Consider the following 26540-nt stretch of genomic DNA (forward strand, 5'->3'; position numbering starts at 1 on the left):
CTCCCCCCCTCTCTCTCCCCCCCCCTCTCTCTCCCCCCCTCTCTCTCCCCCCCTCTCTCTCCCCCCCTCTCTCCCCCCTCTCTCTCCCCCCTCTCTCTCCCCCCTCTCTCTCCCCCCTCTCTCTCCCCCCTCTCTCTCCCCCCCTCTCTCTCCCCCCTCCTCTCCCCCCTCTCTCTCCCCCTCTCTCTCCCCCCTCTCTCTCCCCCCTCTCTCTCCCCCCTCTCTCTCCCCCCCTCTCTCTCTCCCCCCCTCTCTCTCCCCCCCCTCTCTCCCCCCCTCTCTCCCCCCCCTCTCTCCCCCCCCTCTCTCCCCCCCCTCTCTCCCCCCCCTCTCTCCCCCCCCCTCTCTCCCCCCCCCTCTCTCCCCCCCCCTCTCTCCCCCCCCTCTCTCCCCCCCCCTCTCCCCCCTCTCTCCCCCCCCTCTCTCTCCCCCCCCTCTCTCTCCCCCCCCTCTCTCTCCCCCCCCTCTCTCTCCCCCCCTCTCTCTCCCCCCCTCTCTCTCCCCCCCTCTCTCTCCCCCCCTCTCTCTCCCCCCCCTCTCTCTCCCCCCCTCTCTCTCCCCCCCCTCTCTCTCCCCCCCTCTCTCTCCCCCCCCTCTCTCTCCCCCCCTCTCTCTCCCCCCCCTCTCTCTCCCCCCCTCTCTCTCCCCCCCCTCTCTCTCCCCCCCTCTCTCTCCCCCCCCTCTCTCCTCTCCCCCCCCTCTCTCTCCCCCCCTCTCTCTCCCCCCCTCTCCCCCCTCTCTCTCCCCCCCTCTCTCCTCCCCCCCCTCTCTCCCCCCCCTCTCTCCCCCCCCTCTCTCCCCCCCCTCTCTCTCCCCCCCCTCTCTCTCCCCCCCCCTCTCTCTCCCCCCCCTCTCTCTCCCCCCCCCTCTCTCTCCCCCCCCCCTCTCTCTCCCCCCCCCCTCTCTCTCCCCCCCCCCCCCCAGTTCTGTTATTGCGGTTCATGTTCTGCCCAACATCGTGGGTGCTGGAATGTGTGCTGACACTTGCGGGCTTCCCCCAGCACATCCTCAGGTTGTGTTGGTTGTTAACACAAATGACACGTGTCACTGTATATCAGAATTGGGTTTAATATCACTGACATATTAAACTTCAGCGATTCAGGATTCCCCCTCTGCCACCCCGATTTCTAAATGGACATTGAACCCATGAACTTTCATTACTTTCTAAAATTTATTTCTTTTTTTATTGCCACTACTTATTTTAACATACCTGTTTAATATACATATATATAATTACTGTAATTCAGTTTTTCCTCTATATTTACTATGTACTACGATGTACTGTTGCTGCAAAGACAACAAATTTCACAACGTGTGCCAGTGATAATAAACCCGATTCTGATGATGATGTCCTGAGATTCTTTTGCGGCAGCAGTACAGCACAATATGTAAAACGCCTATCAATTATAATAAGAAATATATTTAATAAATTAAATTAAATAAGCAGTGCAAAAACAAGCAAAAAGTAGTGAGGTGTTTATTGGTGGGTTCATTGTCTGTTCAGAAATCCGATGGCAGAGGGGAAGAAGCTGTTCCTGAATCGCTGAGTGTGTTTCTTCAGGCTCCTGTACCTCCTCCCTGATGGTAGCAATGAGAAGAGGGGATGTCCTGGGTGATGCGGGTCCTTAATAACGGATGCTGCCCTTTTTGAGGCATTGTCCTTTTGAAGATGTTCTTGATGCTGGGGAAGCTAGTGGGCACGATGGAGCTTTCGATGCACGTGTGACAAATATCTGAATTTGGTTTGGGTTTGTGTTGGTTAGTTTACAGTTGCATTTTAATGCTATACTCAAGCGTACTTTACTTGAAATGTATAAACTCGGTGACTAACAATGTAATTAAATGTTTTCTCAAAGTATAATTACACTCTTTAGTCCTCGTAATATAATAGTACAGGAAGTGGGACCTTTTGTTGCAGATAATCTTGTTTGCTTCTCATAGTATTTATTCAGTGTTTGGTCTCCGCCATACAGTCACAGAGAGGCACCAGTGGTAATTAGTGTGGTTCAGTATAACAGTGCAACAAGCTGTTCCACGTTCCTGGAGTCTCCACTTCTTCCTCTTTGGATGGTCGAGTCTTCAAAACTGAATGAAAAAGAAGCAATAAAAAAAAATCAGATATAATCTTTAAAAAAAAACCCTCCAGATTCTGGATGTTTGGAATCAATACAGAAGATACCAGGGAGACTCAGAGTCAGGTTTATTATTGTGGCGAAATGCTTTATGTTACCAGCTGTAAGGTTGGGGTTCGATTTCCACTTCTGTCTGTGAGGAGTTTGTACGTTTTTCTCATGACCGTGTGGGTTTCCTCCGGGTGCTCTGGTTTCCTCCCACAGTCCAAAGACTTACAGCCACTGTGATCTAACTGAGTGGCTGAGCAGGTGGGAAGGGCTGAATGGCCTTTTGCTGCTGTAAGTAACTGGAAGAATGCAGATATAGTCGGGCAGTGTGGGAGCAGGCCCCTCGAGCACCCATCTGCATCAATTCTGTTATTCTGCCCTCCTCCCCATCCACTCCCCCCCACATTTCATCCACTGGTTCACACACAAGGGGCCAATTAATCGACCAGCCCGGGGGGAATCCGGAGCACCCACTGTCACAGGGGAGAGCATGCAAACTCCGCACAGACTGCGCATGGGGGCAGGGTTGAACCGGGTCAGTACTGGAATGGTGGGACGGGCTCTGACTGCGACATTGGACGTCCGCTGGTCAAAGCAGAGGAGAAACTGCATTCAGTCACAGGATCTACTGTGATAAATGGGTGCAATTTGCAGGCAGTTAAAATGATTTGTTAAAAATGAATTTCATCTATGTTTCTGAAGGGCATAATACTCCAAATTATTGCTGCCTGGTTAAACAACTCAGGGTAATTTCATAAACGATTATACTTGATTGTACAGAGTCATACAGTGAGAACTGCAATGACCATCTTTTTGTCCTTAATCTCACCATTATAAATATCAACAACTTTGATCAAATGTTGCTGCCCTGAGTCCTAGGATTTGTCAGTTTGGCTGAACCCAGTGGACTTTCTCCAGACTAAGTTCTACTTCAAGAACTTCCTTCTGCGTTTATGCAAATTTGACCATAGAGCGCAGAAGAAGCACAGCGTGATTTATCAGAGTACATGTATGTCACCTTATGCAACCCTGAGATTCGTTTTCTTGCAAGCATACTCAATAAGTCCAATAACCACAATAGAATCATTGATAGACCTCGCCCAAAAGGGCAGACAATCCACGTGCAAAAGGCAACAAACTGTGCAAGTACAAAAAGAAAGAAATAATAATAATAATAATTATTATTATAATTAAGCAATAAATATTGAGAACATGAGATGAAGAGTCTTTGAAAGTGAGTCCATAGGTTGTGGGAACAGTTCATTGATGGAGTGAGTGAGGTTATCCCCTTTAGTTCAGGAACCTGATGTTTGAGGGGTTGTAACTGTTCCTGAACCTGGTGGTGTGAGTTCTGGGGCTCCTGTACCACCTCCTTGATGGCAGCAGTGAGACGAGAGCATGACCTGGGTGGTGGGGGTCCCGGATGATGGTGCAGTTCAATTCTGACGTCATCTGTTCCTATTAAATATTTTCCCTCTTACCTTAAACCTAGGCCCTGTAGAACATAGAATACACCACATGTACAGTAACGTACAGGCCCTTTGGCCCAAAATGTTCTCCTGACCTTTTAACCTACTAACTAACTCAATCCCTTCCCTCCTACATAACTCACCACTTTTCTTTCATCCATGTGTACCTTAAATGTCCCTAATGTATCTGTCTCTACCTCCACCCCTGGCAGGGTATTCTACATATTCACCACTCGTTGTGTTAAAAAAAAAACTTAACCTCTGGCATCTCCCCTATACTTTCCTACAATCACCTTAAAATGATGCCCCTCTTGTATTAGCCATTTCAACCCTGGGGATAAGTCTCTGGTTATCCACTCATCTATGACTCTTATCATCTTGTACACCTCTATCAAGTCACTTCTCATCCTCCTCTCCTCCAAAGAGGAACACTCTAGCTCACTCAACCTACCCTCGTAAGACACGCTCTCTAATCCAGGCAGCATCCTGGTAAATCTCCTCCGCACCCTCTCTGAAGCTTCCCCATCCTTCCTGTAATGAGGTGACCAGAACGCAACACAACTAAAAATTCTGGTTTTGAACTCCCTAACCTTGTGGAAAAAAAATAGTGGGTATTCACCATATTTATGCCTGAAATTATGTTAAACGCCTGTAAAAGATCATCACTCATTCTCCTACCCTCTCATGAGTCGTCTCGCTGTAAATCAGTGCTTTGAGCTATCGTAAGGCAACTGACAGCGTACAAAGAGGAACTCAGTGGGTCAGGTAGCGTCTTTGGAGGGGAATAGAATTCGAGGACTAGAATATAAAAGCAGGGATGTAATGTTGAGGCTTTATAAAGCACTGGTGAGGCCTCACTTGGAGTATTGTGAGCAGTTTTGGGGCCCTCAGAAGGGATGTGCTGAAACTGAGACGTTTCAAAGGAGGTTCACGAAAATTGATTCCAGGATTGAATGGCTTGTCATAGGAAGAGTGTTTGATGGCTCTGGGCCTGTATTCACCAAGATTCAGAAAAATAAGGAGTGACCTAATTGAAACCTATTGAATGGCGAAAGGCCTTGATAGAGTGGGTGTGGAGAGGATGCTTTCAGAGGGTAGGAGGGTCTTAGACCAGAGGACACTGCCTCAGAATAGAGGGGTGTCCTTTTAGAATGGAGATGAGGAGGAATTTCTTTAGCGAGGAAGTGGTGAATCTGTGGAATTCTTTGCCACAGGTAGCTGTGGAAGCCAAGTCTCTACATGTAGTGTACTTAAGGCAAAGGATGACAGATTCTTGATTGGGCAGGGCATGAGGGATATGGGGGAAGGCAGGAGATTGGGGCTGAAAGGAAAATTGGATCGGCCATGATGAAATGGCAGAGCAGACTTCATGGGCCAGGTGACCTAACCGCGCTCCTGTATCTAATGGCCTTACGGAATGGTCATTTGACATCTTGGGTCAAACCTTTGACCAGGTCAGTGCGCTAAGCTTCATTGTTGTAATTTTTTTCTGCACTTTTTCTAGCTGTGGTCTGACATCAGTTGGAGCAGGTTAACATGAAGGAAGGTGGCGGGAGAGAAAAGCCTCGGTGAAATAGCCTTGTGTTGCTGTTTCATTAATGATAGGTCTATCGACTCCCAACACTTGTTTACAACACAATGCAGTGCGGGAATACCTTGGATTTACAAGCCTCAGTGCTACTCCATCTCACTAATTTCCTTGTTAAAATGTGGAAACTGATGCAAGGCCATGTGTACGTATTTTATTAATATGTGAAAGAAATTAGAAGCAGATGGTGGAAATCAGTAGTTGGAGATAAGAGGCGCAAGAAGAAATCCTCGTGGTGCATTACCCCAGGGAGGCAGTGTACATGTTGATAAAGCACTGTGAATCACGTCATGGGCCAACAACAGTATTAAACTCTTTGGAATTTAAATGCTTTGGGTTGTGGAGCTGTGGTGGGAATCTGATTTGCTCTTTCCTTCCACAGCTGTCATAGGCATCCTCTGAGCTCCCTCTACTCTTCCATAACTACATACCAAGGCTCTAAAGCGGCCTTCTAGGCCGAGGCACTGTTGGCCAATTGCTCCTCTCAATCAATATTATATTAAACCAATTTGTTTTATACATAAAAAAAATTGTGTGCTCTTGATAATTATGTCAACATTTTATTAAAAATTCTCTTCCGCTGCCTCCCGGCGTAGAGGTTAATTACTGAGCAAGCAGTAATGAGGCAGCAAATTAAATTTTAATAAAGTGGGCTTTGTGGCTCTACACAAGTTTTTTTTAAAAACTTTTATGACTTTGTAAATATGCTGTTGCTCATTGTGTGAGAATCACTCTTTCTGGGGGGGGTGGTGCACGGCTTTCTACCGAGTCATAACAGGGCAGTGGGCCTAACTGGTCCAAGCTGACGAGGCTGCACATCTAAGCTAGTCCCACATGCTTGGGTTTGGCCCGTATCCCTCTAAACCTGCACTCCTCTCCCTCGCCTCGATTCAGGGCCCTCAGGTGAGGCAGTTCTTCAGCTGTGAATACTTTGGTGTCACTTCTTGCATCTGGTGCTCCTAGTGTGGCCATCCTCTACATTGGTGGGACAGCACAGACGGGCAGATCACTCCGTCTGTCATAATAGCCAGATTTACAGGGTGGTGAAAAAGTAATTCGGCACTCCGGCCTTCATAGAGTCATTAAGCAATCTAATCCGTGCCAAACCATTATTCGGCCTAGCCCCATTGGTCTGCATCTTGACCATAGCCCTTCATAATCCTCCCATCAATGCCATTATCCAAGCTTAACCATTGCAATCAAACCTGTATCCACCACTTCTGTTAGCAGAGCGATTTAAATGCTGGGCCAGATTGAAAATGCCAGGGTATCGGGGCTGGAGGAGAGGGAATGGCCAATTTGGCTCGCTACTCCATGACATTTACTCAGCTCTGTGCAGAGCTGAGGCCGTGGCTTCGTGTCTGTGGACGGACTCTCTTTTGTGGACCTCAGCTCTGAGTGCCCTTTCCTCCCTTTTATTTGCATGGTTTCACACACAAAATGCTGGTGGAATGCAGCAGGCCAGGCAGCATCTATAGGACGAAGTACAGTCGACGATTCGAGCCGAGGCCCTTCATCAGTGACAAAGGGTCTCGGCCTGAAACGTCGACTGTGCTTCTCCCTGTAGATGCTGCCTGACCTGCTGCGTTCCACCAGCATTTTGTGTGTGTTGCTTGAATTTCCAGCATCTGCAGATTTCCTCGTGTTTGCATGGTTTTGTTTTTCCCTTCTGCACCTTGGGTGTTTGATGGTCTTGTTTATGGGTTCTTTTGGGTTTCTTTGTATTATGGCTGCCTGTAAGAAGACGAATCTTAAGGTTGTGTAATATACATCTAATTTGATAATAAATGTACTTTGAACTTTGAACTTGTTCCATACTCAAACCATGCTCTAAGTGAAGAGGTTACCCCTTTTACCCCTAACCTATGACCTCTAGCTCTAGTTCCACCGAACTTCAGTGGGAAAAGTTTGGTTGCATCCACCCTATCTATGCTCCTCACGATTTTGTAAACCTGTCTATCAAATCTCCCCTCATTTTCCTACACTCCAGGGAATGAAGCCCTAACCTGTTCAACCCCTCCCTGTAACTCAGATCTTCATGTCCCGGGAACACCCTTGTAAATTTTCTCCATACTCTTTCAACTTCATTGATGTCTTTCCTGTAGGTTGGTTTGAGCCCCAGCCGAGGCAGCGTGTTGTGTCCTTGAGCAAGGCACTTAACCACACACAGCTCCGGTCCACACAGCTGAAAATGGGTACCGGCAAAATGCTGGGGGTCAACCTCGCGATCGACTGGCGTCCTATCCGGGGGGGGAGTCTCGTACTCTCGGTCGCTTCACGCCACGGAAACCGGCATAAGCACTGGCCTGATGAGCCTATCAGGCTCGGGACAGACTTTAGCTTTAACTGTAGGTAGGTCACCAGAATCAGTCAGGGCATGGAGCATAGGAGTTAGTGCCATATTTCCGTTGTACAAGTCACTGGCGAGGCTGCACTCGGATTGCTGTAGACAGGCTTCCACGCTCAAATTAAACTTATTATCGAAGTTTGTATATATCACCGTATACTATCTTGTGTCCATTTTCTGGCAGGCATGTACAGGGAAAATACAATTGAATTTATAAATATTTATACATAAACAGATTAAAAACTAACAAACAACCAACATGCCGAAGACAAACTGCGCAAATAAAAATAACAGTGAGAATTTGAGTTGTAGAGTCGTTGAAAGTGAGTCTGCAGGTTGTGGAGTCAGTTCAGAGTTGAGGTCCACGCTGGTTCAGGAGTCCGATGGTTATGGGTTAATAACTGTTCCTGAACCTGGTGGGGTGGGATCTAAGGCTCCTGTTTCTCTTTCACCCTGTTGTGGGAATGACGTGGTTAATCTGGAAGGAGTGCAGAAAGGTTTACGAGGATGTTGTCAGGACTAGAGGAGCTGAGTTGTCGGGAGAGGTCGGCCAGGCTGGGTTTTTATTCCTTGGTGCGCAGGAGAATGAGGGTCATCTTAAAGAAATGTTTACAGTTATGACAGCAGTAGTGTGCGATATTGAGGGACAGTGCAGAGAGCACACCAGGAGGCCAGTATTCAACTGAACTTTATTTTTAACACTCTTTGTACGATATGTGAACTCCATCCATGTGGGAATGGCTAACTGAGTGGCATAGGATTAGAATATCAGAACATGAGAAACAGGAGCAGGAGTCGGCCATCCGGCCCATCGAGCCTGCTCCGCCATTCAATAAGATCATGGCTGATCTGACCATCGACTCATCTCCACCTACCTGCCTTTTCCCCATGACCCTTAATTCCCCTACTACATTAACCCAATAACTACCACGACAAGAGCCATAGATAGGGTGGGTGGTAATAGTCTTTTCCCCGGGTAGGGGAATCCAGAAGTAGCGACAGAGATGTAGGGCGAGAGGGGAAAGATTTTAAATGGAGCTGAGGGTCAATGTTTTCATGTGCTGCCAGAAGCAGTGGGGGCAGGTAAATAGCATACCTTAGAAAAGTACTTGGAGGAACATGGCTTTGAAATTGAACTTGAAATTGGTTTATTATTGTCACACGCAACAAAATATAGTGAAAAACTTGTCTTGCATACTGTTCCTACAGATCAATTCATTACAACAGCGCACTGAGGTAGAACAGGGTAAAACAGTAGCAGAATGCAGAAGGAAGTGTTTCAGTTACGGAGAAGGGACAGTGCAGCTCGACAACATGCTGCACAAACATCACAGTCTTTACCTACTAACAGGAAAAATGTAAATGAAGTTGAAAGAGCACAGAGAAAATGTACAAGGATGTTGCCGGGTCTGGAGGACTTGACTTTAAGTGGGAAGACTGAATAGGTTAGGACTTTATTTCTTGGAACGTAGAAGCTTGAGGGATTTGATAGAGGTACACAGAATGCTGGAGGAACTCAGCAGGCCAGGCAGCATCTAGGAAAAGAGCACGGTCGACATTTCAGGCCAAAACCCTTCAGCAGGACTCCTGTTGGGTGGGACTACAACTAGCGGTCACAGGTTAAGGGTGAAAGGTGAAAAGTGCAAGGGAAACACGAGGGGAAACTTCTTCACTCGGGGTGGTGAGAGTGTGGAACAAGCTGCCAGCGCAAGTGGTGCAATGGGGCTCGACCTCAGCATTGGAGGGATAGGTACATGGATGGTAGGGGTATGGAGGGAATTGGTCTGTGAGTAGGCCGTTTAAATAGTTTAGGCATGGTCTAGATGGACCGAAGGGCTTATTTCTGTGCTGTACTTTTCTATGACTCTGTTACGAGATAGATTGTGAGATCATGATGGATGGGGGCCAAATGTATGAAATTGGAACCAGTTGGGTGGGCACCGGGGTCAGCCGGGACTGGTTGGGCCGAAGGGCCTGTACTTGCACTGTGTTGCTCTGTGACTCTGATGCCACAGGAAGTTGAGGGTAGCGGGTTGGACTCTCCTGCCAGACGGCGAGCTTTACCTAACGTTATCACTGATCAGCCCCCATGTGAATGCTGGCGGGGCGCTGTTGTAAGGTGTTGCGAATACTCGCTTCGGCTGGCCGAACACTGGACTGAAACGTGAACTATGTGATGTGACCCAACGGGGGAGAAGAACGTGGAATGCCGGCAAGTACACTTCCTTTGAATTGCGCCTGGCTTTGGCCTCGTTGTCTTGCCCTTGATGGGTGGGAAATGAGTATCCTCCGAAACAACAAGATTGGCCCTGCTCAGTTCAGCGTAGTTAAACCAATAATTTAACACGTTGATTGTTTGTTATATCAGCGACACTCACAGCTTCTTCACTCAACTTCACTTGTCCCACTCCAATGGACTCCCTTTCAGGGACTTGTTGTCTCATGTCCTCGATATTTATTGCTTATTTATTTATTATTTCCTTTTGTATTTGCACCATTTGTTGCCTTCTGCGCTCTGGCTGAATGCCCTAGTTTGGGGGGGGGGGGTGGTTATTGGTTTTGTTATGGTTATTATTCTATAGGTTTATTGAATATGCCCACAAGAAAATTGTGCAAATGCCAACAAAAAAATAAGTGCAAAACACAGAATATAAAACTCAAAATCGGAAGAGTCCAGGCATCTTCAGTTCAGCTCAGGGATTGTTATCTGAAAAATGCCCCGATTCAAAGTCGCCCAAAATAGCAACAAAAAAGGAGTGACCAGAAACCAGAAATACATCGTAAAGTGAACTACAGAGTCCAACCCACGAACCTTCCCCAAGACCCAGAACTCCGGCACCATCCTCCGGTAGCATTGAGGGGAAGAGAGACCTTCCAAACGCAGGGACCTTCCTCCGGGAGCTGGTAGGTGGTGCTGAATACGCTCACACCTTGATGATTTCAGTTTTCTTCGGCTTTAATTGGCGAGAAATGGAATTGGCCATGGGGTTGTGCCCCGTCTCCAGGCTCCTTGGCCTCAATGTCGTATGCCTCACAGAACGCCTTTGGAGACAGCAAGGTGCCAGACTGCACAATCAAACCCAGAAACATCCCACCAAAATGTAGGTCACAGAGACGGAGAGATATAGACCATGTGTTGGCAGAAGGGATTACTGCAGTTGGACATCATTCTCTTGATTGGTTTTGACACTTGGTTGTAGGCCGAAGGGCCTGTTCCTGTGCTGTACTGTTCCATGTTTTATGTAACTCCAATTATCGTCACAGTTTTTCTGGCTGTGTTGATTGGCCGTTTGAAATAGGTCACCTGACCCTTTGGGCCTATCCAGTCATTCATTGAGATCGTGAAGAGCCCTCTGTCTCAGTTTCAGTTTCATGCCTTGTTCCCACATTCCTTCGATACTCAAGAGATCTGTCGGTCTCCATTTTGGATCACCTCAGCAACTGAGCCTCCGCAGTAGAGAGAATTCCGAAGGTTCCATGGAGACACTTGCCCTCATTTTGAATTCATAGTCGAGTTTGTGCATGTATGTACAGTACACATGTGCACAGGTGCAATGAAAAACTGACTTACAGAGGTATCACAGGCACAGAGCATTGGAGACTCATTGTTCACAAGAAAAACATAAATTACACAAAATTGTATAGCATTAGGACAAGGACTGCCAGGATGGGGAAACAGCTTCTTCCCCCAGGCCATGAGACCACTGAACTCCCTGTCACAACCCAGGTCTCATCACGTAGGAAGCGCCAGTAACACTATATGTTTACTTTTTTACTTGTATCGTATATTCACCTTATTATTTGTGGTAACATTACTTTATGTGGTTTGTGTGTCAGTTGTATGCACTGTGTTGTGCACTTTGGGCTGGAACAGGGGTTCCCGACCTTTATTATGCCATGGATCCCGACCATTACTGAGGGGTCTGTGGGCCCCAGGTTGGGAACCCCTAGTCTGGAGGAAGGAACGTAGCCTCATTTGGCAGTATACGTGTCTGCAGTTGAATGACAGAAAGTTTCAAAGTACGTTTATTATCAAAGCATGTATATAGTATACAGTTCTGAGTTTTGCTCCCATAGGCAGCCAGGAAACAAAGGAACACCGTGGAACCCATTTAAAAAAAAATCTAACACCCAACACAAGAAAACTTGAACTTAAACTTGAATAAGAAAGAGCATGATTAGATAAAAACAACAAAGTCTTACAGTGTGAAGTGATCAATGTGGTCATAGTGTTGCTACGCTGAATTAATGATTAGGATTACCAACTGTTCTTAGCCCTGATGAAGGGTCTCGGCCCGAAACGTTGACTGTTTATTCCTCTCCAGAGATGCTGCCTGACCTGTTGAGTTCCTCCAGCATTTTGCACGTGTTGCTGAAGATTTCCAACATCTGCAAAATCTCCTGTGTTCTCGAACCTCATGGTGCGAGATTTCAGGCTTCTGCCGCCAGAGACCTCGGCAGATTTCTACAGGGAGCGTCCGAACAGGTTGCATCCTTGTCTGGTATGGAGGTGTCACTGCACAGGGTGACACCTCCGTACCAGTTGCAGAGGGTGGTACTGTAAAGCGTTGTGCTGACCACTACACTGCCATGTCCCCCCCGTGGAGGTGGGATGAGTTAGAATTGATGTCATGGCTAGCAAAGACATTGTGGGCCGAATGGCCTGTTTCTGCACTGTAAGTTCTGTGTTTACGTTTAAAATCTGCCATCCCCACCCAGTAACCCAACACCAGAAAACTTTGCAGCCAGAGCAGTCAACTAGCTCCTAAATTCGAGGCAGTTGCAATGTGATGTCTGATGAAGGGGCCCGGCCAGAAACGTCAACTGTTTTATTCCCCTCTATGGATGCTGCCTGACCTGCTGAATTCCTGCAGCATGTTGTGCTCCAACATCTGCAGAATTTCTTGTGGTTTTGATGAGCTGCAGTGTTCTCTGTCGAGGGATGCGCCACATAAATGCAAGTGCTTCTTTAATCTTCCAGCCTCCGTCATGGCTTTCTTCTGGTAATTGGCCATGTTAATTGGCCATTGTAAACCCTTAAATGCTTTTACCCTTGGAAAGCTGCCACAAGATGTAAAGAGTTAATTGTGAGCCGTGTCTGTGTCTGTTCCTCACAGATAAGACAACAGCTTTGAAGTCTGTCACTACACTAACCTGCTGGAGGTGATCCTGACAGGCGGAGGCAGCTAATCAATCTTCCCGATAAGAGCTGAAAGCAATCCCACAGCTTGTGAGCAGAGCAGAGAATTTATTCCCCGGCTTGTCAGGAATAGGCAGAGATCCTCACAGCCGGTTTACTGGAACTCGGCCTCCTCTGTGCCCTCGTTTCCCACCCGCCTGCCGCATTAACGCTTTGGGGGACCCCAGGAGAGAGAGTGACTAGTTCATACTTTGGCTTCGTCAGTCACCTCAAGGGCCGTTGTGGGGACTGTTGTCCCCTCCACCAGGTTCTGCCTGATTTGGGTACTCGCCTGTTTTGCTCCCACGGGGGAAGGGGCTACCCGAATGGGTGGTCACTTCTGCTACGGCTCTCACGGGGCCTTTGTGCTGTCCCAATGGGCTCTGGCCATGAGGTACAGGTCTAGTGAGAACCCTGCAGCAGCCTCACAGGCACAGAAAAGACACCGGACGTGAGTGATGCCACAACTTCAACGACAACAAAACCAAAGAGCTGATCGTCAGCTACAGGGAAAGAAGCTGGAGGTCCATGTGCCAGTCCTCATTTCGAGAACGGAGGTGGCGAGGGTCTGTAGTTTTATATTCCTTGGCGTTAACATAGCAGAGGATCTGCCCTGTGATCAGTACATTAATGTCATCGCAAGCAAGGCATGACAGAGGCCCGTCAGCCAGTCCTCATCAGAGGATCAGAGTTGGAGAGGGTCAGCAACTTGAAATTCCTCGGTGTTACTATTTCAGAGACCTGTCATGGCCCAGCATGTAAGTGCAATTATGCAGAAAACATGGCAGTGCCTGCACTTTCTTAGGAGTTTGCGTGACATCTAAAACTTTTGACAAACTTCTATAGATGTGTGGTGAAGAGTACGTTGACTGGCTGCATCACAGCATGGTCTGGAAACATTTAAAATCCTGCGAAGAGTAGTGGATAGGTCCAGTACATCGCGAATAAATCCTCCCCACCATTGAACATATCTCTATGAACCGCTGCCACAGGGAAGCAGTATCCATCATCAGGGACCCCCGTCACCCTGGCCATGCTCTCTTCTCGCTGCTGCCAACAAGAAGGAGGTCCAGGAGCTTCAGGACTCACAGCATCAGGTTCAGGAACAGTTATTACCTCTCAGCCATCAGGCTGTCTAACCATAGGGGATAACTTCATTCAATTTCTCTTGCCCCATCATTTAAATGTTCCCACAACTAATGGGTGTGGCACATGACCAAGTGGTTAAGGTGTTGGACTGGCGATCTGAAGGTCGTGAGTTCGAGCCCCAGCCAGGGTAGCGTGTTGTGTCCTTGAGCAAGGCACTTAACCACACATTGCTCCAGTCCACCCAGCTGGAAATGGGTAACGGCAAAAATGCTGGGGGGTAACCTCGCGATAGACTGGCGTCCTATCCGGGGGGAGAGTCTCGTAGTCTCAGTCACTTCACGCCACGGAAACCGGAAATAAGCACCGGCCTGATGAGGCTATATGGCTCGGGACAGACGTTAACAACTAATGGGCTCTTATTTCAAGGACTCTTCATCTCAGTTCTTGATATTTATTGTTTATTTATTTTTATTATTGTTTCTTCCTTTTGCGTTTGCAGTTTGTTGTCTTCTGCACTCTGGTTGAATGCTCTAGGTGGACCGGTCTTTCGTGAATTCTGTTATGGCTATTATTCTATAGATTTATTGAGTATGCCCACAAGAAAATTAATCTGAGTGTTGTATATGGTGATGTATATGTACTTTGATAATAAATTTACTTTGAACTTTGAAATTTACATCAAGTTCCGTTATTGGATAAATCAGTGCCCAAGAATAGAAAAGGCTACAAGACATTGGTAAATAGAACACAGTCCATTACAGGCGAAGCTCTCCCCACGGCTAAGTACATTTGCATGGAACACTGCCACAGGAAAGCAGCATCCATCGTCACAGCCCTAAGCGTTGACTATTTATTCCCCTCCATTGATGCTGCTGATGCTTTGGAGAAAACAGTCCATATTTGTCCATCCTCCCTTTAAAGCTGAGTCAAGTTAACCTGACATCCATGGTTGCAAAGTTTTTGGAATCGATGGTTAGGGATGAGATTACGGAGTGCCTAGAGGCACATGACAAGACAGGCCAAAGCCTGCGTGGTTTCCTGAAAGGAAAATCCTGCCTGACAAACCTACTAGAATTCTTTCAGGAAATTACAAGCAGGGTAGAGAAAGGAGATGTAGTAGACGTGGTGCACTTGGATTTTCAGAAGGATTTTGACAAGGTGCCACACATGAGGCTGTTCAGCAAGATAAGAGCCCATGGAATTACAGAAAAGTTACTAGCGTGGGTGGAGCATTGTCTGGTCGGCAGAAAACAGAGACTGGGAATAAAGGGATCCTATTCTGGCTGGCTGCCAGTTACCAGTGGAGTTCCATAGGGGTCAGTGTTGGGACCGCTGCTTTTTACAATGTATGTTAATGATTTGGACTATGGTATTAATGGATTTGTGGCTAAATTTGCCAATCATACAAAGATAGGTGGAGGAGTGAGTAGTGTTCAAGAAACAGAGAGCTTGCAGAGAGACTGAAATAGTTTAGGGGAATGGGCAAGGAAGTGGCAAATGAAACACAATGTTGGAAAGTGTATGGTCATGCACTTTCATGGAAGAAATAAACGGGCAGAATATTATTTAGATGGGGAGAGAATTCAAAATGCAGAGATGCAAAGGGACTTGGGAGTCCTTGTGCAGGATACCCTAAAGGTTAACCTCCAGGTTGAGTCGATTGTGAAGAAGGCGAATGCAATGTTGGCATTCATTTCTAGAGGTATAGAATATAAGACCAGGGATATGTTGTTGAGGCTCTATCAGGCACTTGTGAGACCACACTTGGAGTATTGTGTGCAGTTTTGGGCTCCTTATGTTAGAAAGAATATACTGACATTGAAGAGGCTTCAGAGAAGGTTCATGAGAATGATTTCAAGAATGAAAGGGTTACTGTATGAGGAATGTCTGGCAGCTCTTGGGCTGTATTCCCTGGAGTTCAGGAGACTGAGGGGGGGATCTCATAGAAACATTCTGAATGTTAAAAGGCCTGAACAGATGGCAAAGTTATTTCTCATGGTAGGGGATTCTAGGACAAGAGGGCACAACTTCAGGATTGAAGGATGTCCTTTTAGAACTGAGATATGGAGAAGCTACTTTAGTCAGAGGGTGGTAAATTTGTGGAATTTGTTGCCACAAGCAGCTGTGGAGGTGAAGTCATTGGGTGTTTTTAAGGCAGAGATTGATAGGTTCTTGATTAACCAGGGCATCAAAAGGTATGTGATGACTGGAAGAATTGGATAAGCCCATGATTGAATGGCAGAGCAAACTCAATGGGCTGAATGGCCTACTTCTGCTCCTATATCTTATGGTCTTGTGGTCTAAGTCTTGCTCCCACTGCAGTTAACCGGGCAGAAGTGGCTGCGGGGCCTACCATTCCCAAAAATACTGCTGCACTCACTCAGCCCTCTCGTGAGGAATGGCCATTTTGCAAGAGGGCCTGTGGTATCCATGACAACGCAGCCCAGAAGCTAGTGGTGTGAGAACGAACGGATGAGCCATTCTAAAAACAACTAAGCTCTGTGTGTCAAGGAGCTGTCTTAGCCTGAGGGTGACTTTACAGCAAATTTTTAATGAGGGTGCATTTGCATATGGATTGAGAAAACGCCTTTAGCTGTGTCAGTTTATGGCTTAATGGTGATGCTCCCAATTCTGAATTTGACGGCTGTTACTCTGTGCTCCCCAGAGACTAATGTATGGAAGCCCCTGGTCTAATCTGGGTCCCATCAACGGAAAAAGGGGCACCACACTGTGCCCATCTCAAATTAAATGTTAAACTAACATCTGAGTGAAGGGGAGAAAGATACACACAACGTACACAGAGTCCATTTTATTCTGTACCCCCAGGACCTAATAAATCAGCCACTGAGTGTATGTCCGTGGTCTTCTGCTGCTGTAGCCCATCCACTTCAAGGTTCAACGTGTTTTGTATTCAGAGGTGCTCTTCTGCACACCACTGTGGTAAAGTGTGGTTATTTGAGTTACTGTTGCCTTCCTGTCAGCTTGAACCAGTCTGGCCGTTCTCCACTGACCTCTCTCATTAACAGAACTGCCACTCATTGGATGTTTTTCACACCATTCTCTGTAAATTCTAGAGACTGTTGTGCATGAAAATCCCAGGAGATCAGCAGTTTCTGAGATACTCAAACCACCCCATCTGGCACCAACAATCATTCCGTGGTCAAAATCGCTTAGACCACTTTTCTTTCCCATTCTGATGTTTGGCCTGAACAGCAACTGAACCTCTTGACCATGTCTGCGTGCTTTTATGCTTTGAGTTGCTGCCACGTGATTGGCTGAGTAGATATTTGATTTAACGAGCGGGTGTACCCATGAGAGGGATAATAAATCAACCGTGATGGATTGGCGGAGCAGACTTGATGGGCCGAATGGCCTAATTCTGCTCCTGTGTCTTGTGGCAGTGCTCCTTGTAGCTGTGCTTGCCTGTGATGATCTGGGCTGTAACAGCCAGTTTTTATGGGCTCTTCCATTTTCTGGGAATTGGGAGTGGCGTTGGCCACATGACACGAGTCCACCTACACAGCTACGCAGTCCACCCAGAGGTCAGTATGGCGGCTGACCCCCCCGAGCAATGGCTGGCGGCCGTGAATGAACCGCGTACGAGGAGGCCTAATGCACGGGCACTTTGATAACATTTGAGATTATTGTGGATTAAATTGTAACCAATTGTAACCCAGTGTAATGCTGTCATTCAATTGAAAAATTGGAACTAAGTGTTCTGCAGTTGGCGGTCGGTCTAGTGAAAAATGTCCAATTGATTTTTCTAACTCACCCTGAAACAAGTCACGTTCTACCCTCTTATACTGACTCTTAAGTTGATTTAATGATCATAAATGGATTATGTAATTCAATCAAAACTAGCTCGAGGATGTAGATTTTGGCGATTCCCTTTCAATCCGTCTTTATTATTTGGTCCTTTGGTTTTAATTTTATCGAGGCCACTTAGGATTTAATTAGTTCCCTCGCTCTGCTCCGGATTCGCCTTGTGTTCACACCGGTGCCGACTCTGATTTGGGAGCTCAGAACTGCTTCTGTACGGGGCGACTTTCGGGGCCGATGTCCGTGCACGTGCCTGGGTCTCCACACAGATGTGATAGCGCGTGCACTGCGAGTGTGCGTACCTATAACGGCGGGGGGAGCGGAGGGGCTGTGTGCAGATGTATCTGCACACCTTCATTGTGGCAGGGGTGGATATTTATACATCTATGCAGGTGAAAATTTTCTCCCAGGGGATTTGTACAGATGTTCTTGCTTACAGGGGTCTCTGCGAGTATTGATGCCTTTCCTTAGGGGAACAAGCTCAGGAGTCTGCCATAGAGATCACTTTTAATTTAACCATTTTTAGTAGTGTTCCCATGGAGACCGCGCAGATTGTAACATGGTCTTAGGGAAAATATAAATATTAACGCGATCTCCGGGAGAATGTGCAGATGTTAACATGTCCCCAGGGACAATGTGCAGATGTTAATGTGTTCCCAGGGACAATGTGCAGATGTTAATGTGTTCCCAGGGAGAATGTGCAGATTTTACCCATGTTCCCAGGGACAATGTACAGAAATTAATGTGCTCTCAGGGAGAATGTGCAGATGTTAACATGTTCTTAGTAAGTCTGTGCAGATGTTAACGTGTCCCCAGGGAGAATGTGCAGGTTTTACCCATGTCCCCAGGGGGAATGTGCAGAAATTAATGTGCTCTCAGGGAGAATGTGCAGATGTTAATATGTTCTTAGTAAGTCTGTGCAGATGTTAACATGTTCCCAGAGACAATTTGCAGGTGTTCCCAGGGAGAATGTGCAGGTTTTACCCATGTTCTCAGGGACAATGCGCAGATGTTAATGGTTCCTGGGGAGAATGTGCAGATGTTAATGTATTCCCAGGAAGTTATGTGCAGATGTTACCCATGTTCTCAGGGAGAATATGCAGATGTTAATAGACCCAGGGCAGCTAAAGTTGTTGGGAGAATCCTGTGTAAATATAAGAAAGTGACTGGGCAGCTTTCATCAGTTGTGTTGTGGGGCTTTATGCTGAGGGCTGAATTCATTGCTTGGTGCAGTGTGAAACCAGGCAGTTCTACGATGCCAGAAGGAAGATCAAGATACTGGAGGAACTCCAAACAACCACACACACAAGATGCTGGTGGAACACAGCAGGCCAGGCAGCATCTATAGGAAGAGGCACTGTCGACGTTTCGGGCCGAGACCCTCCTGACGAAGGGTCTCGGTCGGAAACGTCGACAGTGCTTCTCCTATGGATTCTGCCTGGCCTGCTGTGTTCCACCAGCATCTTGTGTGTGTTGTTTGAACTTCCAACATCTGCAGATTTCCTCGTGTTTTTGCACTGGAGGAACTCCAGTAGGTCAGGCAGCATTTGTGGAGGGAAATGGACCATTGGCGTTTCAGAGCCAGCAGATGGCAGGTGTGATCATAGAGATCACCTTCTCCCCACCTCTTTATACTGGCTCTCTCCCCTCTTTCAGTTCAGGAGGAGCATTTGGGCTAAACATCCTGTTTCCATGCTGTCTGACTCTGTGACTATCTGGCATTGCCCCCACCTTATTCTTGATTTACACTCACGCATTCCCCCTGTGATTTCCCTGCAGGTCTTGGTCGATTCCGTTGGCCCCGGTTCCGGAGGTCCGTTGCTATACGAGAATGTGACCATCGCCGAGGGAAGCCCCATACTCCGTGACCTGGTCTTCAGTCCCGATTACCAGCACATCTACGCAATGACTGACAAGCGGGTAAGTAACACCGGGCGGGGCAACCCAGAGGCATGGGAAGACCCCAGCCTGGTGTATGGAGGTTTAAGTTTTTTTTGTTTAGTAATCTGGACTTTCAAAAGGAATGGGTGGATTGGAGCCCCCGAGTTGTGCGGTGACCACACCATCTCAGAGATGGGGGGTGTTTGCTGGGGAACCCAGCGACCAGCACACTGATGTGGAATGCTAACATTAATAGAAGCAACTGCTGGTCACTCCAGCTCCACTGGGCTGTCTCTGGTCACTCTCCCCAGTCTGGACTCTCTCCACTTCCCTGGTCACTTCCATTGATCAGTCTCCCGCCAGTTAGTCTCTGCTGGTCAGTCTTTGCAGGTCAAATTTCCACCGGTCACTTCACTCTGGTCCTTTCCACCAGTCGCTCCCCATAGGTCATACGAAGGTTCAAAGCTTCATTTACTGTCAGTGTGTGTGTGCAGTATATAACTCTGAGGTTTGTCTGCTCAAGGTAGCCACGGAGCAAAGAAAACACGGTAGTTGTTCAAAAGAAAAATATCAAACTCCACCCCACCACTGCAGAAAAAGAAACAAATCGCACAAACGGCAACATCGAGCCCCTGCCCCCAGCGCAGAAAAACAAATTGTGCAAACAAGAAAATTAATCCTCACTCACTCACTCACTCACTCACTCTCTCACACACACTCACTCTCTCACACTCTCTCTCATACTCACTCACTCACTCACACACACACAGTCTCTCTCTCTCTCCCCTCTCTCTCCCCTCTCTCTCCCCTCTCTCTCCCCTCTCTCTCCCCTCTCTCTCCTCCCTCTCTCCCCTCTCTCTCCCCTCTCTCTCCCCTCTCTCTCCCCTCTCTCTCCCCTCTCTCTCCCCTCTCTCTCCCCTCTCTCTCCCCTCTCTCTCCCCTCTCTCTCCCCCCTCTCTCCCCCCTCTCTCCCCCCTCTCTCCCCCCTCTCTCCCCCCTCTCTCCCCCCTCCCTCTCCCCTCCCTCTCCCCTCCCTCTCCCCTCCCTCTCCCCTCCCTCTCCCCTCCCTCTCCCCTCCCTCTCCCCTCCCTCTCCCCTCCCTCTCCCCTCCCTCTCCCCTCCCTCTCCCCTCCCTCTCCCCTCCCTCTCCCCTCCCTCTCCCCTCCCTCTCCCCTCCCTCTCCCCTCCCTCTCCCCTCCCTCTCCCCTCCCTCTCCCCTCTCTCTCCCCTCCCTCCCGCAAACAAATTGCGTCAAGCAGCCGCAAGGACGTCAACCCAGCCTATGCGGGGATAAAGTCGCTCAGACAGCAGGAAGAACATCTACTGCAACGCCTCTCCCCACACAAACAAAGTCAACAAAGTGCGTCAAACAGCAACAAGAAAGAGCAGGTGAAAACACAGAATATAAAAACCATAAAGCTGAAACAGTCCACAGTCCAATCCCTGACTTGCAGAACTTTGGTAACATCCTCCGTCAGCGTCGAGGGAGAGAGGGACCACTGGAATGCTGAAGCCTTCCCTCGAGAGCAGCGAGCAATAGGTTGCCACACGCAGGCATGTTACCCGGCAGCAGTGAGCGAGAGATCCATCACAGCAGAGAGCAAGAAGCAGGTAGTCGGCGCTGATCAGACGCTCATCTTCCACATCGACCTCAGTGTTTCAATCTTCCTCGGTGCTCTAATTGGCAAGAAATAGATTCGATCGTGGGCTCACACCCCATCTCTAAGCTTCCTTGCCTCAAGGCCGCTCAGCTCCTGCAATTCTCTCCGAGATCGCAAAGTGCTGAGTCACTCAATCGTTCTCCAAACTGTAAACCACAGGCTCTAACACTTCCAGAAACAGATCGAAGATAAAAAAGGTGGCTATCTGGAAGATGTTGCCTGAGGAAGTATTGTTTGCTGGTGCCATCTTGACCAGAATCTATTTACACTGCTCACTTCTCTCCAGTCGATCTCCACGAGTCACCTCCCTCTGGTCACTCTCGGCTAGTCATCTCCTTCTACTCACTTCTCTCCAGTCAATCTCCAGTAGTCACCTCCCTCTGGTCACTCTTGGCTAGTCATCTCCTTCTACTCGCTTTTCTCCAGTCGATCTCCAGTAGTCACCTCCCTCTGGTCACTCTTGGCTAGTCATCTCCTTCTACTCGCTTTTCTCCAGTCAATCTCCAGTAGTCACCTCCCTCTGGTCACTCTTGGCTAGTCATCTCCTTCTACTCACTTCTCTCCAGTCAATCTCCAGTAGTCACCTCCCTCTGGTCACTCTTGGCTAGTCATCTCCTTCTACTCGCTTTTCTCCAGTCGATCTCCAGTAGTCACCTCCCTCTGGTCACTCTTGGCTAGTCATCTCCTTCTACTCGCTTTTCTCCAGTCGATCTCCAGTAGTCACCTCCCTCTGGTCACTCTTGGCTAGTCATCTCCTGATCAGTCCCCTCTGGTCGATCTTCTGGCGGGATCGGTGTGTTCTGGTGCGTGAATCACAGAAGGTTAGCAGGCAGGTCCAACAGGTAGTCACGTTGGTATTTATTATGAAGGGACTGAAGTTTGAATTCAGCAGTTCCCCCAGAATGCCCCCCACTCCCCGTCCACTTCATCCTGCGTTTAGCCACGGAGCTGTCAGGCAACCCCAAACATCTGCCCACAAAATGAATCCTCTCAGTGTTGTGCTGTCGGTGGTTCTGAGCTGAATTTGTATAGGTATCGATAGGATGCAGGACTGGGCTGAGCAGTGGCAGATGGAGTTCAACCCGGAGAAGTGTGAGCTGGTACACTTTGGAAGGACAAACTCCAAGGCAGAGTATAAAGTAAATGGCAGGATACTTGGTAGTGTGGAGGAGCAGAGGGATCTGGGGGTACATGTCCACAGATCCCTGAAAGTTGCCTCACAGGTAGATAGGGTAGTTAGGGGTGTTAGCTTTCATAAGTCGAGGGATAGAGTTTAAGAGTCGCGGGGTAACGATGCAGCTCTGTAGTAGCTCTGATGTAGCTCTCCTAGTCCTGACAAAGGGTCTTGGCCCGAAACGTCGACAGCGCTTCTCCCTATAGATGCTGCCTGACCTGCTGCGTTCCACCAGCATTTTGTGTGTGTTGCTCGAATTTCCAGCATCTGCAGATTTCCTCGTGTCAGCTCTGTAAAACTCTGGTTAGGCCACACTTGGAGTACTGTGTCCAGTTCTGGTCACCTCACTGTAGGAAGGATGTGGAAGCATTGGAAAGGGTACAGAGGAGATTTACCAGGATGCTGCCTGGTTTAGAGAGTATGCATTATGATCAGAGATTAAGGGAGCTAGGGCTTTACTCTTTGGAGAAAAGGAAGATGAGAGGAGACATGATAGAGGTGTACACGATATTAAGAGGAATAGACAGAGTGGACAGCCAGCGCCTCTTCCCCAGGGCACCACTGCTCAGTACAAGAGGACATGGCTTTAAGGTAAGGGGAGGGAAGTTCAAGGGGGATATTAGAGGAAGGTTTTTTACTCAGAGAGTGGTTGGTGCGTGGAATGCACTGCCTGAGTCAGTGGTGGAGGCAGATACACTAGTGAAGTTTAAGAGACTACTAAACAGGTATATGGAGGAATTTAAGGTGGGGGGTTATATGGGAGGCAGGGTTTGAGGGTTGGCACAACATTGTGGGCTGAAGGGCCTGTAACGTGCTGTACTATTCTATGTTCTATTATTTGTTATTGTGCCAAGATACAGTGAGAAGCTTGTCTTGCCTACTGTCCATTACACAGAGCATTGAGAGTGGAGCAGGGGCTCCCAGCTTTTTTATGCCATGGTCCCGACCATTAACCGAGGGGTTCACAGGTCCCAGGTTGGGAGCCCTGGAGCTAAAATAAGGTGTTTACAATAACAATGTAGAATAAAGTGTAAAAGCTGCTGAGAAAGTGCAGTGCAGGTAAATGATAAAGTACAAGATGATATCGAGGTAGACTGTGATGCTGAAAGTCAATTTTATTGTACAAGTCCGTACAAGAATCTGATAACAACGGGATAGAAGCTGTCCTTGAGCCTTGTAGCTCAGAATCTGAATCGGTATCAGATTATTGTTATCACTGACATACACTGTGAAACGAGTTGTCTTACGGTAGCAGTACAGCGCAACACATGAAAATTACTGGAAGCCATAAAACCAACTAAATAAATAAATAAATATTGCGAAAGAGGGTCAGTGGGGCAACGTTAATATGTTCGGAGGTCTGCTTGCATTTCCCTCTAAACCTTTCCTATCCATGTACCTGTCCAGGTGCAGCCTCAGCCTTGTTCTTAAGAACTCTGAACAGAAACGGGCTCTTTTGCCCACAATATTGTGCCGAGCCAGCGACAAAGTAAATCAGAAATTCTCCAAAACTAACTTGTCCTACCTACGGAATGCCCATATCCCTCCCTCCATCTTCTTCACATCCGTGTGCCTATCTGAACATCTCTTAAAAGCCTCTAATGTGTTTGCTTTTACCGCCATAGCAGGCAGCGCGTTCCACCACTTCCTGAAAGCAGAACTTGCCCCTCACAACCTACCCCCTCTCTCCTTCAATACATAGCTACTGGTGTTAGACATTTCTGCCCTGGGGGAAATACTCCATGCCACTCTATTGATGCCTCTCATCAGCCTCTGCCACAAGAAAACAACCCAGATTTGTCTAGCCTTCTATGATAGCACATGCCCTCTAAACCAGTCAGTTTCCTGGTGAACCTCTTCTGCACCCTCTCCGAAGCCTCAACGTCCTTCCTATAGTGGGGCGACCAGAATGGTACACAATACTCCAGATGTGGCCTAACCAGAGTTTTATAAACTTGTCTGTGGTCTTTGCCCTGTGAGTCAATCACACAATCTGCAGGCTTATTGAACTACCTGACTGATGATTTCATCCTGAAATAAAAGACGTGGTTAGCGACCTGAATGTTTTAATTTGTTTTTACAAGTTCAGTAAGCCTCCCTCCCCTCTCTTGGCTCTGCCGGCCCCTTCCTTCCTCCATCTCAGTTGGGGAGAAGGGAAGCGAGCTTGCCAGTGGTGATCCTGAACGTCTGCCCGTGGAAGCCACCACCCGTTCAAGTGCCCTGTGTTAAGAGCCTGATTGATGAAGGTGCCCTGGCCACGGTGACAGGTGCGCTGGCGGTGTGAGGGTCCGGAGGAGGTCAGATAGAGTGGTGGGTGGTTGTTGGAGTTACTGGGACTGACCAGGATGCAACCATCAGGCTCCTGAACCGGTGTGGATTACCTGCCTGGGGGGGCACAGTAGCACCATCTGGAAGGCGGAAGAGTTTCCTCCAGATGTTACTGTTTCCTCCCGCATCCCGGCATCATTCGGTTAGGGTTAGAAAGTTGTGGGCATGCTGTGTTGGTCCCGGACACGTGGTGACACTTGTGGGCTGCCCAGCACAACCCTCGCTGATTTCATTTGATGCCCGTCACTGTTTTGATGTACATGTCACAAATAAAGCTAATCTTTAAAAACCTTACTCACCACCACTCTGATCTGATTCTGTCAACTGCAGACTCGCGTTCAGGGACTCTTTACTGCTCGTGTTCTCAGTATTATTTTTCTTAGAACATTTTGTCTTTTGTACATTGTACATAGATTTACATTTACAATGGATCACTGGAACACAGCACAGAAACAGGCCCTTCGGCCCATCTAGTCTGTGTTGAACTATTATTCTGCCTTGTCCCGTCGACCTGCACCTGGACCATAGGCCTCCACACCCCTCCCATCCGTGTACCTATCGAAATTTCTCTTAAATGTTGAAACTGACCCCGCATCATCTACTTCAGCTGGCAGCTCGTTCCACACACTCACCACCCTCGGAGTGAAGCAGATACCCCCTCACCCTTAACCCACAACCTTTCATTCTAGTCTCACCCAACCTCAGAGGAAAAAGTCCACTTGCATTTATCCTATCAATAACCCTGATTACTTTGTATACCCATATCAAATCTCCCCTCATTGTTCTACACTCTTGGGAATAAAGTCCCAGCCTATTTTACTTCTCCCTATATTTCAGAACTCAAGTCCTGGCAACATCTTTATAAAATTTCTATGGACTCATTCAATCTCATTGAAGCCTTTCCTGTAGGTAGGCAACCAGTCTGTGTTCATGTTTAATTTTCATAAATTCTATTGCATTCCTTTTTTCCTGTAAATCCCAGAAAGAAAATGAATTTCAAGGTAGAATATGGTAACATAAGCATCCTTGGGTCATGAAGTTACTTTGAACTTTTTTCAGGGGATTGCGTTGGCAGAGACAGGCAGGGAAGGAGAATGGACCGAGTGGCGGATTGGAGGAGTGGGGATTGGAGAGGCACTGTGAGGCGACAGGGTTGTGGATTAGAGTAAGGGACAGAGGTGGAGAGGGAGAGGATGTAGGAGTTTGGGTGTGGAGGAAGAAAAGCGTCAAAGTAAATTTATTACCAAATTAAATATATGTCCCCATATACAGTATTACCTTCAGATTCGTTTTCACTTTAATATCAGAGAATGTATACAGTTTACAACCTCAAATTTTTACTCTTCACAGATATCCATGAAACAAGAAACCCCATGCAATGAATGATAGAAACATCAGAGCCCTGAAGGCCCACTCCCCCTCCCACGCATAAGCAGCCATCGAAGCATCAGCCGTTCCCCTCTCCACTTGTGTCAGCAGAGCACTGCCCCCACCCCACCATGCAAGCAATAGCAAAAGCCCCCAAAATTAAACTTTGGTCATCTGCAGAAGGTTCAAGAAGCAAGTTGAAAATGGTTTTCCCAGCAGACATGCGATACTCTTAAACTGTGAGAATGAAGAGCAATCTTTCTGGCGTAACCTCATAAATTGTATTATTTTTAAAGCTTTGGGTGTATTTTAAATTTACTATTGAACAAGGTTCACCAGTAGCCTCTGCATAATATTTGAAAGATATTTTCTGCTTTTTAGTTTTTTGTATTGACAATGTGACTGTGATTATCTTTGCATTTAAAGTAATTTTCAGTAGTATTGATCCACATATTTGGAATAGAATTTGGGTTGCAAATTGCAATCTGACTGCTATTATATATAGCTAGGGTTCTTT

At 47.5% G+C, this 26540-nt stretch overlaps 1 protein-coding gene across 5 annotated transcripts in view; it reads left to right on the top strand.

The window, feature by feature from the left end:
• The window catches only part of LOC140741720 (plexin-A1-like), a 436373-nt gene that overhangs the window by 171718 nt on the left and 238115 nt on the right, over positions 1-26540 (top strand). For all 5 annotated transcript variants that reach the window (XM_073072023.1, XM_073072027.1, XM_073072026.1 and 2 more), the window contains one exon: positions 19391-19531. In XM_073072023.1, coding sequence (XP_072928124.1) covers positions 19391-19531 — 141 coding nt within the window. The remainder of the gene's footprint in view (positions 1-19390; positions 19532-26540) is intronic.

Source organism: Hemitrygon akajei, chromosome 19 (genome assembly GCF_048418815.1).
Source record: "Hemitrygon akajei chromosome 19, sHemAka1.3, whole genome shotgun sequence".
Lineage (NCBI taxonomy): Eukaryota > Metazoa > Chordata > Chondrichthyes > Myliobatiformes > Dasyatidae > Hemitrygon > Hemitrygon akajei.